General features: G+C 41.4%; 1 protein-coding gene across 3 annotated transcripts in view; it reads right to left on the bottom strand.

Moving 5' to 3' along the window:
• Fkbp15 (FKBP prolyl isomerase family member 15) overlaps positions 1-16,657 on the bottom strand; it is a 73,269-nt gene that overhangs the window by 38,154 nt on the left and 18,458 nt on the right. For 2 of the 3 annotated variants that reach the window (XM_040757405.1, XM_040757403.1), the window contains exons 4-12: positions 16,443-16,512; positions 10,756-10,830; positions 10,359-10,457; positions 8,750-8,899; positions 7,276-7,344; positions 6,262-6,408; positions 3,749-3,891; positions 3,274-3,331; positions 1,721-1,828 (exon numbers count right to left, since the gene is read on the bottom strand). In XM_040757405.1, the coding sequence (XP_040613339.1) occupies positions 1,721-1,828; positions 3,274-3,331; positions 3,749-3,891; positions 6,262-6,408; positions 7,276-7,344; positions 8,750-8,899; positions 10,359-10,457; positions 10,756-10,830; positions 16,443-16,512 (919 nt within the window). The remainder of the gene's footprint in view (positions 1-1,720; positions 1,829-3,273; positions 3,332-3,748; positions 3,892-6,261; positions 6,409-7,275; positions 7,345-8,749; positions 8,900-10,358; positions 10,458-10,755; positions 10,831-16,442; positions 16,513-16,657) is intronic. The other variant, XM_040757404.1, reaches the window with a different exon arrangement.

Below are 16,657 nucleotides of genomic sequence, written 5' to 3'. Positions count from 1 at the left end.
CACTGAATTGCCAATACTTTATGTATATTACTGATATTAACATGAACATTTATGATATAACATTAAGTTTAAGAGTTAACTTATAAAGCAATATATAAAGAAAATGCCCTTACTATTAAGCATATTCTTTCTTTATAATTTTTAATTATCATACAATAAAGTAACTTACTTCTAATTATGTTTAAACTTTAATTATATACAAAATGTAATTTTAATGAATTATATTATTCAAATTTCATTTGTAGAAACCAAGAGAACAATAACAAAACAATAACCTCCATTTAAAATGTCAGAACTTCCCAGGAAACAAAACAATACTATAAAAAAATAAGTCCTACTTCAAAGCACATTTTATATCTTTTCATTTTATATCAAATGAAAAACAATTTCAAAAATCAATTTATCATTTATTTCAGTTCATCTGAGAAAGGATTGTTTCATCAGAAACAAGATAACCTTTGAAAAAAGGCTTAAGTTATTTTATGTTTTTGTGTATTACAAATTTAGATATAAATAAATATAAAATAATCATATTTCTGAAGATATACCATATTTCTAAAATCTAAAATTGGAGTGCTTTTTTGTATGTATGTGTTATATGTGTTCATGTGTGTATATAGGAGGACATGTGCACATCTGTGCACTTCTGTGGAGGTCAGAGGTCAATACTGGGTGTTTTGCACAACCATTCCCCACTGTAATTCTGAGTCAGGGTCTCTCACCAAACCTAGAGCTCACTGACTGACTCTCAGACCCAGGGATCCCTGTGTCCACACCTCTCCTCAGGACTGGGATTACAGGCAAGAGCCACTGAACCTAGCTTTTAATTGGGTACTGAAGAACTACTTAGGTTTGCATAGCAAGCACTTTACCCATAAACTAGCTCCCCAGCCCTGGGGATGCTTTCTAAGCACAATGTCAAGAGCAAAAAACAAGGGGGATTAGTAGATACGATTTCAACAAAATTCTTGAACATTTTTAAACACAGGGAAAGCATCATATATAAAATCGTAAAATGTAACCGTTTGGTATTTAAACAGGTATCTTTGGTGAGAAAATCAGTATTCCCCAAACTGAGCCAAACATTCACTCAACAAGCATGGCTGGAAGCCAGAAGTAGTGGCATGTGCCTGTGGTCCCATACCCTGGGAGACGGAGGTAGAAAACCACTTGAACAAGGACATTATGAGCCTAGGCAACATGGTCAGACTCAGGCTCAAAGGAAAAAAAAAAAAAAAGGAAGTAGAATTGAGCACCTGTAGACATGTAGACAGGCAAAACACGCATATGCATAAAAATTTAAGAGTAAAAGAAACTTTTAAAACATAGAATAGAGTGGCTGCTGTGGGTTGTACATCTTGACCAAAGATTGATCCTTTTTTTCTCAACATGAAGCAGATTTATTAATTCCAGACAGACAGCTAAAGATTATGAGCAATACAGATTCCAGATCCTGGCACATGAACACTAACCAAACCTCTCTCAATTGTCTAGTTCTTGTGTCTGATGTGCAGAATTACCTCTAAATGGTCCAGTTCTTGGGTCAGATGTGCAGGATTTACCTCCATTTGGGGAAGGCCTAATCACAGTAGAAAGACATGTACCCACACTGATCTCACAGTAACTCTGGACTAGAAGCAGGAAAGGAACTTAATTCAGCCAAAGAAACAGAGACGGCAGCACCTACATTATGCATTTCAATACAGTTACGGGGACATACTTCCGTTTCTGAGTCATTGCAATCCAGTTGTGGTGGAAGGATGGGCAGCATGGGCTGGCCCATTTTAGCCATCCTAGAGATCAGCTTGGCCTTGACTGTATCAGGACTCTAAAAAGAAGGCACAAACATCACTGTGACTGAGGTTTATTGCTTTCAAACATGTCTACTTCTTGTGTCAAAACCTCTAGCCCTACTATCCCTATTTGAAGCTACTCTTCTAGAAAGCAAGAATTATTTATGATACCAAATACAATACGAATGTTATGTAAATACAGTATTGAGGAAATAATGGCAAGAAAGATGTCTGTCTGTGCACATTCAGCTAGGCTGCAATCCCTATGGTCCCAAAAAGAAAGTAAGAATTAAAGGTGTCATGCACAGAAGCACACAGTTAACAACAACAGTAAAACTAAGCCCTATAGATCTGGGATGGGCTGCTTTCGTGTGCACCATCCCTTTTATACACGGGTCCCTGCTCTGAAATGAGAGTGCTAATGCACACTTGGCTTAGAGAGTTCTTTCTCCAGCAGACCAGGTATTTGTGAAGTGTGTCCCGCTGTGGCTGAATGTACACAGGGCTGGAGGAAGGACCTGGCTCCACCCACCACCTACTGCCCCCAGTGGCGTGGCAGGGGAAGGCCTTGCTTGAACTTGAAGTTCTTTGCCTGCCATCTGCAGCGTGCTCAGAGTCTGCATGGACCAAGTAAGGCTGCAGGAAATTTTTCATCCCTCGTAAAGGCATCCAAATCCAAATTTTACTAAAATAGCAGTTGGTCCTCTCCTCTGACCACTGGGGAAACAGAGCATCCATGACCTGCTCAAAGCCAATCAGAGGATGAAGAAGCCTCAACTCCTCTGAGAGAGTAAAAGCACAGGGTGTCCACTCATTCAGGTAAATGAGTGCTGTCCAATCTCCTCCCCCCCCCACACACACACACTTTTTTTTGGTGGTGGTGGCAGTTGCAGAATTTTGTTCTTTTTGACATTACAATGTGAACAATGCTTATTAAGCACTTATAATATACCAGATACAATACTGAAAACTCAGTAAGTGTTCATTTCGTTATGTCAAGTTACATACTTAAGACATAAACCTATTTAGAGATGAGTTCTTCAAGGTCAAACAGAATAAGCAACAGAGAAAGCCAAGGATGAGCCTCTAGTCCATCCCTGTTAGAATAAATGGCATCTCTAGGATGGAGCGCACTTTACTGCAGGGTTTCTCACACCCTCACTCACACCACTCTCCTAGCAACACCACAGCACAGGCTCATTAAAAATAACGCAGCATAGGCTCTGCGCTCCGCCTTTAGGAGCGTCTTTAATCCCCACAGGAACGGTAAGGGGGCTGTGAGAACTGTTCCCACTGCATCAATAAAGAAACTGAGGAATTGAAAAGTCACACCATTTTCTCGGGGCCCATCTGCCTTTAATTCAGAGCAGCTGATGTAAAAGCACAAGGCAATTTCTACTGGCTGACCTCCAAGTAGGGTAAAATGAAAGCCCTGATAATTCCCACCCTGAGTCAGTGGCGGGTACAGAATCATACTCACTGTATTTACAGTAAGCTGCTCACTGAGAGAGTTAGATTTGGAACGAAGAGCAGGCTCCCTGAAATCAGATAAAACATCCTGAGACAATCCAAAGTCTGTAATCACAAACCCAAATTAGGCCGGCTTAAAAACGTTGTCTTTGAAATGCTCAGCTGAGTAACTGACCCTGGATTTTAACCCTTGTTATTTGCATAGTCTTTGCAGGTACGAAAGCTCAACAGTCTTTCATTCAGATTCATGCCACTTTCTCAGGGCCTGAATTCAGTATCCATGCCCTTTGCCCTTTACTCAGCTTTCTTCCAGACTTTTGCAGATATTCTTATTACCACCTTGACAGAAGAATCTGATGCAACATTTCCCCATTTTCCTGATCCTGTTTTTTTTTCCAATTACTTAAAATTGATTGCAGTTTTAATCTATGTCTCAAGAACCATGTTAAGGAATCCTAGAGCTTGCCATGGCCCTAATGTCTTACCCAGATTTGAGAGGCAATGATATGGGTGGTGTCACCACAGGGTCACCAGAGAGGCTGTCGGCAGCAGGTACAGGGGAGGGGGCTGCAGAGTCCCGGGAGCTCACACTGTGGCCATCAGAACCAGAATCTCTAGCAAATTTCACCTGGGTTGGAACAGAATGTACATGCTCACCCTCTAATACTCTCTTTTATTTATTCTTTAGAATACAAGCTATTGTCTATTCAGTAGAGGTAAATAAAAAAAAAATGCAGAAGAAAAGACAAAGGAAATGGTTAGTTATAATTCAGCTACCATTACATCATCTATGTGTATGAATGAGTGCATGTGTGCTTTTATAAATGGGGCTATACTTCATAGCTGTTCTGTTTACTTGCTTATACATTAATGCATTTCCATGTCACTAAACATTTACCTTCATTGTTTTCAGCTACTGAAGGGTATGTCTAGCTTCTAGGTCATACTGTTTCCTGCTATAATGAACTTTGAAACAGAGGTTATAAATATATATGCTATTATAAAAACCTATTTCTTATTAATTAGATGATTTATTTCTATCCCAAACAACGCTTTAATGTCTATGTCTATGTCTAGGTCTTTGCATATAATCTTGCATAGTTCCTGAGTATGTACTCCTGGGCCAGGAAGACTACTAACAGAGTAAAAGCACTGCCCACCAAACCTGACAACCTGAATTTGATTCTTAGAACCCTCAGGGTGGAAGGAGAGAATTGATTCCTTTAAGTTGTCCTCTGATCTTCACACATGCATTGTAGCATACACACACTCACACACACACACAATCAGTAATGTTTTTAAAGTGTATTAATACTTTAAAGACTTTTATATAAATCATTAAATTCCATTTATAAAATATGAACTAGTCCATAAGTCATAGCAGTATAAAAACCTTTATCAATATCCTTGACATGCTAGGTAAGGGTTAACATTACCAGATTTGTCAACTTAATATGCATGTCAATCTCCAATTACTTTTTTAAAGACTAATTTCTTATTTTTAAATTATGCATAGATGAGTGTACCTGTATAACTTTATGTTCAGTACTTGCATTCAGTTACCTGCTGAGGCCAGCAGAGTTACAGGCTGTTTAGAGCTGCCTAACGTGGGTTCTGGGAACTAAACCCCGGTCCTCTAGAAAAGCAGTAAGTGTTCTTAACTACTGAGCCATCTTTCCAGCCCTCCTTTTTCTTTTTCAAACTCAAGGTCCTCTTGGCTTTCTGTCTAATCAGCATATAAAATATTGGATATGACAAGACATTTTCAAACAAAGTATATTTTAGTAGATGTTCTTTCTATCACCTCCCTCATCCCTATTCCATTCCCCTTCATTTCCCTTCCAGTCTATTCCTCTCTCACATATGCTTTTGTAGTCTCTCTTACCTCCCTCTCCCTCCCTCTCTCTCCTCCCTCTCTCTCTCCTCTCCTCTCCTCTGTCTCTCTCCTCCCTCCCTCCTTTCTTCCCTCCCTCCCTCCATCCCCCCCCTCTCTGTCTCTCTGATAGGGTCTCACTATGTAGCTCTAGCTATCATGAACTCACTATGCTCACTCACTATGTACACTAGGTTGGCCTCAAACTCACAGAGATCCACCTGCTTCTGCCTCTCAAATGCTGGAACTAATGGTGTGTGCCACTATGCCCAGCTCTAATTTCTTGATTACTAGTAAAGTAGAAAACTTTTGCTTATGTTTCCAAGTCAGTATTAATAATTTTGCACTAGTTTGCTGTCTATTATTACCCATGACTTCCTCAAGCTCAGAGAAAAAGTGAGAGAATCTAGCAGATGCTTCAAAATAAAAAGGCATCTGGGGACATGGGTTCCCAGAGATAGAGAGAAGGGTCTACCATCAGGAGGACCACCTCTCTGTTATAGAAGATGTAACTACTACATATGTAGCAATAATATCCATTATTTGTATTGTATTTTATAGTTTATAGTCACCGGCACCATAAAATTTCAACCTAGTAATAACAAAATGTGTTGCTATTTCAGTATAGAAATTATAGACATTCAAAGACAGAGTCTCGCTGTGACACCCTGGCAGGTCTGAAACTCATTAGTAGATCAGTTTGGCCACAAACTCACTAAGAGCTGACTGCTTCTGCCTCCCAAATGCTGGGCTTAAAGATATGCATCACCACACCTGGCTGACAAGATTTTTATACACAAAAAAAGACAAGACAATGAACTCCAAATCCATTTTCAGCAAAAACCACTCATCACTTAGAAATTCCTACAAATGTACGAACATACATATGTCATGTATGTATTAGCACATACATGTAAATGACAATTATGCAAATATGTATGGTCCTTACAAACAGCACCACCATACCAGCATGTTTATGTAGGTCCTGGGAACTGAACTCAGACCTCCTGCCTGGAGGTAAGGACTTTACCAACCTTCTCCCTACCCTGCCATTTCTATTTTTCAAAAGCAATCTATATCTTCAGAATCTAGTTTACAAGCACAACACAGGTCAGTGCCACTTACCCGCCTAACTTCTACCTCAAACACAAGGACTGAATCTGCTGGCTGGGTCCAGCCTATTACACCTTCAGAGCCAGCAGCACAGGCTGAAGGAATGACAATTAACCGCTTTCCTCCTTTCTTCATGCCCAGCAGTCCGTCCTCGAAGCCCTACAAAAATCAGAAGTGAGGACAAGCCCATCAGACAAAAAGAACACTTACATGCTCACAAGCACATACACTTACATATACCACACAGACACACACGAAGTAAACAAAAGAAAAGAATGAAAGTTGGCATATCTGGAGTTGGGCAAGGGTTTTTTAATTAATCATATTTTTCCAGGTTCTATGGTTAATAATTCCACTTGCTTGTTTAATCCCATGATTGCTAGCATTGCCTTCACTTCTTAAGTGAAAAAATAGACTTTTGGAGGTTCAAGAGCCAGCTTAAGATGATACAGTCAACAGGTGTTAAGCCGGAGTTGGACATGAGACCTGTCTAACTTCAAGGAGCATACCTTATCTATTTAACAGAAAACAGTCACCAGAGATTTTGGGAGAAACAGCCATAGGCAATGAAATGAAAAACCTTTTGCACATGGATGAATGAACCCAGCACAATGCCCTAACATGCCCAACACCATGGCACTGAAATATGTATGTTAAAATGCTCACTGATAAGCAAAATTCGCAGCTCAAATCTAGAGCAGAGCTCCTCATGCTCTATCAGGTCAGACAGGAGAGAACTGAGCACTGTGGCAGCTGATGGGAAAAGCAGTGCCACCTCTCTATTATGCTGTGGGAACAAAGGAGTAATTTCCTCAGAGCCATAGGAGGGAAGAGAAAGGGAGGGTCTAAGAAATCAGATGCACTCCTTTTCAGTATAGCTCCTCCCAGGTAAACAACTCCCACAGAAGGCAGTGTACAACACCTTTCCCCTTCCTACTTTTCAACTAAGTATTTCCAGGCTTTAGAAGATACGGACAGGCTAGGGATGCCACAACATATAAGCTAAGTTCCAAAACAGGCTTTTACCTTGACAACTTTTCCTGATCCTAATTTCAGGCGGAGTGGTTTATCTTTGTTAGCAGTAGAGTCAAAAACCTGCCATTTGGTAAAGTAAAGAAAGTCAGTCAGTTTCAAACCCAGTAATCAGCATGAAGATAATCAACTAAGTGGGTCAGCACTTCCAAACAGGAAGAGTCAGGGATAATGGGCACACAGCTCCTGAAGAAGCCAAAAAGATGGGACTACATCATGGTCAGAGATTAGCACACAAATACTCCTGGGGACAATGATTTGCCAAAAAGATGGGACTACATCATGGTCAGAGGTTTGAACACAAATACCCCTGGGGACAATGATTTGCCAAATTGGGTAACAGCACACTTCTGGCACCATCAGTTGAGGTCCTTTTTCATCTATAACATATATTCAGTAACTGTACTCATCTAGTGCTGATACAGTCCTTCCAGGACAGCAGGGTGAGGATCACTAACCTCCATGCACTAACGGGAAAACCAAGGGTTTAACAGATTTGATCCAGGCCAAACTGGATCCAGGCCGCTGAGCCTTATTACTCTATCTCGCTCCCCACCACTGTGTTTTTGTTTTTTGATACAGGCTTTCACTATGTAGCCCTGCCTGGTCTGGAATTCACTATGTAGACCTGGCAGGTCCTGGACTCACAGAGACCGACCTGCACATGCCTCCCAAGGGCTGGGACTAAAAGCCTGTGCCACCATGGCCCATACATTCCCAACTTTCTAAGTCATACAGCTCTTTCTGTCATATCACACTGAAACACAACAATTCCAAAATATTTATAGTGTCTGTTAAGAGAAAAATGATAGCTAGACACAGTGGCATGTGATTTTAATTCCACTCCTCTGGAGTGAGGGCAAAGGCAGATGCAGGCAGATCTCTGTGATCTCCAGCCTGGTCTACACAGGAAGTTCCAGGCCATCCAAGACTACACCGTGATCCCTTGTCTCAAAAAGAAAAAGGAAGATGGTGAAAAGGTGAAAATAAGATCTACTTCTTAAATATATATTCAAATTTAAAACTGACAGTGAGAGCCGGGCGTTGGTGGCACACGCCTTTAATCCCAGCACTTGGGAGGAAGAGGCAGGCAGATCTCTGTGAGTTCGAGGCCAGCCTGGTCTACAGAGCTAGTTCCAGGACAGTCTCCAAAACAATACAGAGAAACCCTGTCTCAAAAAAACAAAAAAAAAAAACAAAAACAAAAAACAAAAAAAAACTGACAGTGAGAACAAGACATATACATCAATTATCCTTGGGAAACTGTGTCCACCTAGATATGAGATCAGATGGAGGCACTGAGTTCATTTGCACAGGAACATTCCATGAATATGCCCCAAAGCAGTTGTGGAGACTGATGCAGCCTCTGTGAAAGTGTCTACTGACCAATAGTCCAGTTCACTTCCCATGTGCACACAGAAGGCTCATGCCACTTACATAGAGGGAACTTGGAGATGAACTGTCTTACCTGGCCCAGCGTCTGATTCTGAAGGAGCCAGCCCGTATAGGCTACTTCCAAAGAATCTCCAGTGTCTACAGCAGGACCCTCTGCTGCAACCAGGTCCTGACACAGCACCGCACCCAAGGGAGAGCTGCTAGTACACTTGGCCACACACACCTGCAAGGTCCAAACGCAAGCACATAAGCTTGGTTGAAGCTTCATACACACCCATCCCATCACTGCTAATATTCTTTCTCAAATAGCTGCATCAACTAACAAACAGATTACACGTTTAGAAGTAAGCCATTCCAAAGTCAGTAATCTGGCCAGGAACCAAGGTGCCTAACAAGACAGCATTGGAGTCAGAATGTCTGGGTAGAGATCCAGGCATTACCAGTTCTTAAATCTGACCCTCAGCAAATAACTTAATCTCATATATCTACCTATTCCCACTTGCAAAATGAAGAAGAGCTTTGCAGTCTTATAGAGTGGCTGTGAAAATCAGACAGGCCAACTCAAACAGTGCTTAGCAACACACCTAGGAAATAACAGTAAGTAAACAGAGGCTCTGACCTCACGATCTAATAATCACCTCCCAAAGACCTCAGTGATTAGATTTCAATAATGTGACCTCTGAAGGAAAGGGACATTCAAACCACAGCAGGAAACATCCATATTACAAGCTTCTAAATAATTTTTCATGAGGTGGAAAGATAAAACACAGAAAATATAGAGCTCTTGAAGGAATACACATACTTACACTTATACACATAAAAACAATACAATGTGCTAATATGTGTTATGCTAGGTAGTAAAGTTATGAATGTATGTGTGTGTGTTACATGCTTGTGTGTGGGTGCACATGTGTGTTCAGGTACATGTGCATGTGTGCATGCACATCCATAAAGTGTTGGGAGTACACATTCCCTTTATCACACAGTTCTGGGGAATCGAACTCAAATCCTTATGCTTACATGACAACATTTTACCAACATTTTTTAGATGTTTTTCTACAATGAGTTCATAAAATTTTAAGTCTCTTGAAATGCTTCCTTTCCAGATCTCATGTACCTTTAAGAAAACTGTATAGCAAAAAAGGTAGGGATTTTTGCATGTATGTGTGTGTGTGTGTGTGTGTGTGTATGTGTGTGTGTGTGTGGTATATTGTGCTCACATGGCTATGAGGCTACATATGTCTGAGGGCCCAGGTTAACATCAGGTATCTCCCTTGATTGCTGTATTTACTGAGATGAGACAGCTGAACCCAGAGCCCCTGATTCTGTTAGTCTAACTAGCCAGTTTGTCCCAGGAATCCATCTCTGCCACACCTGTCTAGCACTTATTTGATTCCTGGGGATAAGAACCCTGGTCCTTACACTTGTATAGCAACAAGTGTTTTAACACTGGACCATTTATTTCTACAGCCCAGTAGAAAAATGTTTAATCAAATAATTTCAAATTACCCCATTTGCCCTTTAAATACTTCCTCAGGCAATCAGTAAGAACGTCTATTCTTTAGTGGGTTCTTTACCTTGCATTAATAACACATAGCAGTTATGGTTTTGCCATAACTTAAATAAGGAAGACTCCAAACAAGTGTTCTGGCTTTGCACAGAAAAGAGTAGTAAGACGTCACCTGTTTATTGAACTCCACAGCAGTCTTCTCTGACTCAAACATGATAGACCAGTTTTGTCTCTGGTCATCATAAAAGGTGCTGTAGTTATTGGGCCGAACCTGGGAAAAGAAAAGGAAAGTTTGGGTAATTCAAGCAGAGCAGCACATGGGTAAATCTGGCTGTCCCAGCTCATAAAGGAGGGATGGTTCAGGGGACTCAGAGAGGTAGCAAACAGGAGCCCCCCCACCCCCACCCTACTGTAAGTTCACGTTCCCAAATGGAGCCAGAAGACCTTTGAAAAGCTGCTTACTGCTGTCCAGACCTGAGCCAAGGCTCCTTTTCTATCAGGAATGTTCAGGCCCATCTTTCTCACAAACCTAAGGGAGCTAGCTAGTGATTCCAGTATGAGGGACTTACCATTAGCTCAAAGTTCAGATGAACTGTGGCAACAGTCACTGGTTGCTGCTGACTGATGTAAAGAAGAATCCTATACTGTAGTCAAATACAACAGACAGAAAAAGAAAACAGAGGTTAATGGCAACACAGGGTCATCAGTAAGACATGAAGCTATGCTTCATACAGTTATAAGTCTCAAAACTGTTCAGTCTGTGAAATAACATTTTTTTATTGTCTATTTAACCCCTTTTTACTCTGGCCTTGCTCCTTAATCATAATTAAAAATAGCTTTATTTTGTTGTCATTTCCATTCATATGAGGGGTAACTAAGAGACGGTGACTGGATGCTTTACAGAAAATGCAAGCCAGATTTGGCAGTACACACCTGTAACCCCAGCATTTGGGAGGCCGAGGCAGGAGGATTGCCATGAGTTTGAGTTCAACATGAGCTATAGAATGAACCTCTGTCTCAAAAACAAACAAACAAAACAACACCAACCAACCAACCAACATCATCAACAACAACAAATCTTAAATTTGAGGGGGGAAAAATCACATAAATCATATGTGTACAGCTCAGCGAATTTTCACATGTGTATGTGCCCATGCTGCAACCAGCTACATTGAGAAAAGGCCAGTGTTTCCTACATCCTAATAGCTCCCTCTTGCCCTTCCTATCAATAATCTCTCTCTCTACCCCAGGGAAACATTACTATGACTCAGCCACAGGTCAAGTTCACTATAGTTAAACAACTACAAATGGCTTATAGATCTTGATTTTTGTCCTGCTTCTTTCATTTAATATAGACTAAGCTTTGTCACTTAATTTACCCAGTACTTGGTTCTCCATTGTCTGTTACTATTGTTCTATATGAATATACCACAATCTATTTACTCACTCTCCTAGTCATGGCTATTCAAGTGTCTAGTCTGAAACCATTATGGATAGTGCATCTATGAATTCGCTCCATGTCTTCTAGAAGACATGGACATGTACCTCCTTCTACCTAATGAACTCCCTTCCAAGTTTCCCATAGTAACAATCTACTGACAATGGATTCTCTCAACTTTTGTTTGTCTGCAAATTTATTTTGTCCTTATTTCTTACTGGTATTTTTCTTAGTATAGGATTACACACAGGGGGTCAGGATTATAGCACAGGGCTACAGCATGGACTTAGAAAGATCATGGGTAAGAAAAAACGTGGATGACCTTTGAGGGTACTGATCTAATAAAGCAACTCAATCACAAAAAGATGAATGTCATATGACTTCCCATACATGAGGTATCTAAAACAGGCAAATTCACAGACACAGCAGATTAGAGGTTATGGAGGAGTAGGGGTAGGGGAGATGGAGGGTTACCACTTAATGGACCATTTCTGTTTGAAATTATGGGTAAAAAAAATTAGAATAGTGGTGATGAGTGCTTAGCACTGTGAATGTACATAAAGCCACCGGATTGATGCTAGAAAGACAGCTTGGCAGTTAAGAGCATTGGTTGTTCTTCCAGAGGACCTGAGTTCAATTCCCAGCACTCACATGGCAGCTCACAGCCATCAGTAACTCCAGTCCCAGGGGACCCTACACCTTCTTCTGTCCTCTTTCAGCACTAGGCACACAAGTGGTACACAGACAGACAGACATGTAGGCAAGCCACCCACATACATAAAAAAATATAAAATAAGCAAATTAGCCACTGAACTATGTACTTAAAATGTTAAACTTCAAAATTTTATATATAAAAAACATAAGTCACAATCAGTCTCTGTATGCATGGGTTCAGTCCTGTAGATTTAAACATACTTTTTTCTTATATCCTTTAAATAATCTAGAAACTACTTATGGAGCACTTACATCTATTAGATGGCACAAATAGGCTAGAGATGACTAATGTATATGGAAGGGTGTACACGCACAGCCTCTGCCATTTTACAAAAGGATCTTGAGCATCACAGATTTTCTTATAAATGGGGAAGGAGGACCACAGGACCAAACTCCCAGATTATGCATGTATACTATTAAACAAACACAAACATCCAGATAATTAAAATTCACCCTCTGGTCTAAAGACATATGGTTAAGAGCATTTGCTGCTTTTCTAGAGGTCCTGAGTTTGGTTCCCCAAATCCATGATAGGAGGCTCAAAACCATCTGTAACTCTAGCTCCAGGGAACAGATGCCTTTGGTCCCTAGACACCTGCACTCGTATGCATGTTTCCACATGCAGACACAAATACTTACATATAACTAAAAATAATTTAAAAATAAATATTTTTAAAATAAAATTTGTCCTCAGAAATATGGGAGGGGAGCTGTGGCTGATATGTGGTTTTACGTAAGATCTTATTTTATTTTTCAAAGTGAAGGGTTGATCAGCACAGTTCAACTGTAGACTGAAATGGTTCTGAGGATTAGACATCTATTAAGAATCACTTTATCGTGGCTAGAGGGTTGGCTCAGTGGAGCAGCACAGCTGTTGCTCTTACACAGGGCCCGGGCTTGATCCCTGGTACCCACATGTTGCTCACAACTACCCTGACCTCAGTTCCGAGGGATCCGATGCTCTCTCCTCTCCTCTGTGACACCATGCACTCACTTGGTGCACAGAAACAATGCAGGCAGGATATTCATATACATTAGATGAATAAATAAATCTTTAAAATTTGTTTTCTTTTTTAATTTAAATTAGAAACAAGCTTGTTTTACATGTCAATCCCAGTTCCCTGTCCCTCCCCTCCTGCCCTGCTCGGCACCAACCCCCATCCCATACCCTTTCTGCTCCCCAGGGAGGGTGAGTTCTTCCATAGGGGATCTTCAAAGTCTGTCCTATCACTGGGAACAGGGCCTAGGTCCTCCCCCCCGTGTGTCTAGGCTGAGAGAGTATCTCTCTATGTGGAGTGGGCTCCCAAAGTCCATTCGTGTACTAGGGATATGCTGATCCACTACCATAGGCCCGACAGAGTGTCCAGGCCTCCTCACTGACACCCACATTCAGAGGGTCTGGGTCGATCCTATAATGGATTCCCAGCTATCAGTCATCTTTAAAATTTTTTAAGAATCAATTTATTCTGAGTTGTTCTGATTCTCAGGCAGGACCTTTCCAAGCTTCTGGCTGAAAGCCTAGACAGTCTCTAATCTTAAATTTCTACTCAACAGAGATTTTCAGCTGAATTCTTTAGATGCTTTCCCATGAAGTTTAAAATCAAGCAAATACAAGGAGGAAGAGAGTTGCTACTTGTGCAGGTCCTCTCCCTGTAGAAGTGTTTCTCCTATGTACCTCAGACATGCAGAAACTGTTCTGACTGGAATAGTGCCTGGACTTCTATGCCACCCTGAATTCAACAAAGTCCCCAGAGAAACTGTAGAGCTGCCAGACTCTCCAGTCCTGTCAATGTCTCTCCTCCTGAAACTGTAGAGCTGCCAGACTCTCCAGTCCTGTCAATGTCTCTCCTCCTGAAACTGTAGAGCTGCCAGACTCTCCAGTCCTGTCAATGTCTCTCCTCCTGAAACTGTAGAGCTGCCAGACTCTCCAGTCCTGTCAATGTCTCTCCTCCTGAAACTGTAGAGCTGCCAGACTCTCCAGTCCTGTCAATGTCTCTCCTCCTGAAACTGTAGAGCTGCCAGACTCTCCAGTCCTGTCAATGTCTCTCCTCCTGAAACTGTAGAGCTGCCAGACTCTCCAGTCCTGTCAATGTCTCTCCTCCTGAAACTGTAGAGCTGCCAGACTCTCCAGTCCTGTCAATGTCTCTCCTCCTGAAACTGTAGAGCTGCCAGACTCTCCAGTCCTGTCAATGTCTCTCCTCCTGAGCAGTCTGCTTGTATCATACCTGCTGTCTAGACTACACCTAAAACCAGCGATATGCATCTCGTTGGTGGCTTTTCCCTCTAAGATCTTAATTCATCTTCCCTTCATCATTTCTACAGCTCTCCAGTGAGGTTTTTAGGTTTTTTGTTTTGTTAATCCAAAGAACTTTACAATATAGCTGTTGTAATTTTTCTTTTTTAAGATAGGGTCTCACTGTAAAGCCCTGGCTGGCCTTGAACTCCCTATGTAAACCATATCTCCCTTGAGCCCACAGAGATCCTCCTGCCTCTGCCTCTCACATCCTGGGATTAAAGGTGTGTGCTACTACCCAGCTATCAGCTTTTTAATATGAATGTGTTTTGTCTGCATTTATATCTGTGTACTATGTCTGTACCTTGTGCTTGGTGCCTGTTGAGTCCAGAAGAAAGCACTGGATCCCCTAGAACTGGAGTTACAAAGAGCTGTGAGCAACAATGTCGATGCTGGGAATTGAATCTGGGTCTTCTGAAAGGGCAACCAGGGCTCTTAATCACTGATCCATCTCCCCAGCTCCCGAAATGTATTTATGTGTACGGGTGCTTTGCCTGCGTGTATGTCTATGCATTGATGCATGCAGACGCCAGAAGAGGGCATCAGACTCCCTGAACTAGCATTACAGACAGTTGTGAGACACAATGAGTGCTGAGAACCAAACTCAGATCCTCTGGAAGAGCAGCTGCTGCTCTTAGTCACGAAGCCACACCTCCAGCCCCTTACCTGCTTCTTTTTAATTGCTTCTCCAATCTACTACCTCTTTCTGGCCATCAAGCACAGTGATGTCTCACAACTAGAGTTCTAAGAGCCACATTGTTACCTCTAACGAATTAATAGGCCCAGATCATAGCAGCAGCTGCTAAAACACAAAACAGGAGACAGCCAGACATTATTTGCTTCCTGATGGAAGATTTAAGGGACACAGGAACCAACTGCAATGGGTAACCTTATTAGATGTTGAATCAAATGGATGTACAAGAAGAAAAATAATAGAGCAAAGAAATTTGAATACTTCCTGGTAGAGCCTGAGATTAAGATGTACTGGTTACTTTTTTAGGTGTGACAATGATGTGATAGTTTTAAGTATCTCATCTCCTAGAATTATATACTAAAGCATTCACCACTGAAATTGTATATCCAGATCTGTTCAAATAACCTGAATGGGAAAAGAAAGAGGTGAGGGTGTGATCACAGATGAAAAACTAATAACTGCTACTGAGAGCTTAGTAGTAATACTTGTGGCTTAATATTTAAGTCCCACTTACTTGTGTTTCAAATTTCCTATACCTGTTTTTGTGTGTCTTACTGAGTGGTCCACTATAATCAGTCACCATGGGTACCTAATCTTAGCTTTGTGCTGAGAGAGGCAGAGCAGCAGGAACCATGTTCTCTGGGCCTCTGAAATGAGAGAATTTTTTATGTTTAGCTCAATGACGTCTAACTCAATGTTCTGGAGTAGTATTTGGGCAGGATGTACCAACTCAACGAAGTCAGGCCTAGGGGCATTTAGTGACATCCACTATACTTCACCCTAACTAAACTACAGTGATCAACTGCTCAACCTTGTTTTTAGACTTGCAAGGGATAAATATTGGTCATTATCATGGGCATAAAGATGCAATGTGCTAATGGTACAAAGAGTTTCCTCCAAAGCTCTCCAGTTCTGACACTAGAACCATCACAAAGAAAACATCTAAAGCAAACACTGAGCAGCTGCACTTGCTTTAACACGCCATCTACTGAACCCTACACACTCAGAGTCATCATTAGCAGCCACTCTTCTTCCTCTGACACATGAGCCAGATCAGGCAGATAAAAACCAGACACGTACTTGGGATATGGAGTATGAATCAATGTGGGCTTCTCACCTCTCTGGTTGTGTGGTTCCCCAGGACGGCAGCTCCAAATTTGCCTTGCTTTGTATATTGGCCATTTATGCTATTGAAGCAAGAAAACAACAGATATCAGGATCCCTCTAAGCCAGCACTCTTTTTTGATACAATTAGGCATTGGCCTCTAGAATGGTCAGAGGCTGGCAGTTTTTAATCTAAAGCTCTCCTGCAACTTCATTTTCTTTCTATGA

This window comes from Mesocricetus auratus, unplaced genomic scaffold, assembly GCF_017639785.1.
Source record: "Mesocricetus auratus isolate SY011 unplaced genomic scaffold, BCM_Maur_2.0 Super-Scaffold_100014, whole genome shotgun sequence".
NCBI classification, from domain to species: Eukaryota; Metazoa; Chordata; class Mammalia; order Rodentia; family Cricetidae; genus Mesocricetus; species Mesocricetus auratus.
This window is presented reverse-complemented; position numbering and strand designations above follow the sequence as displayed.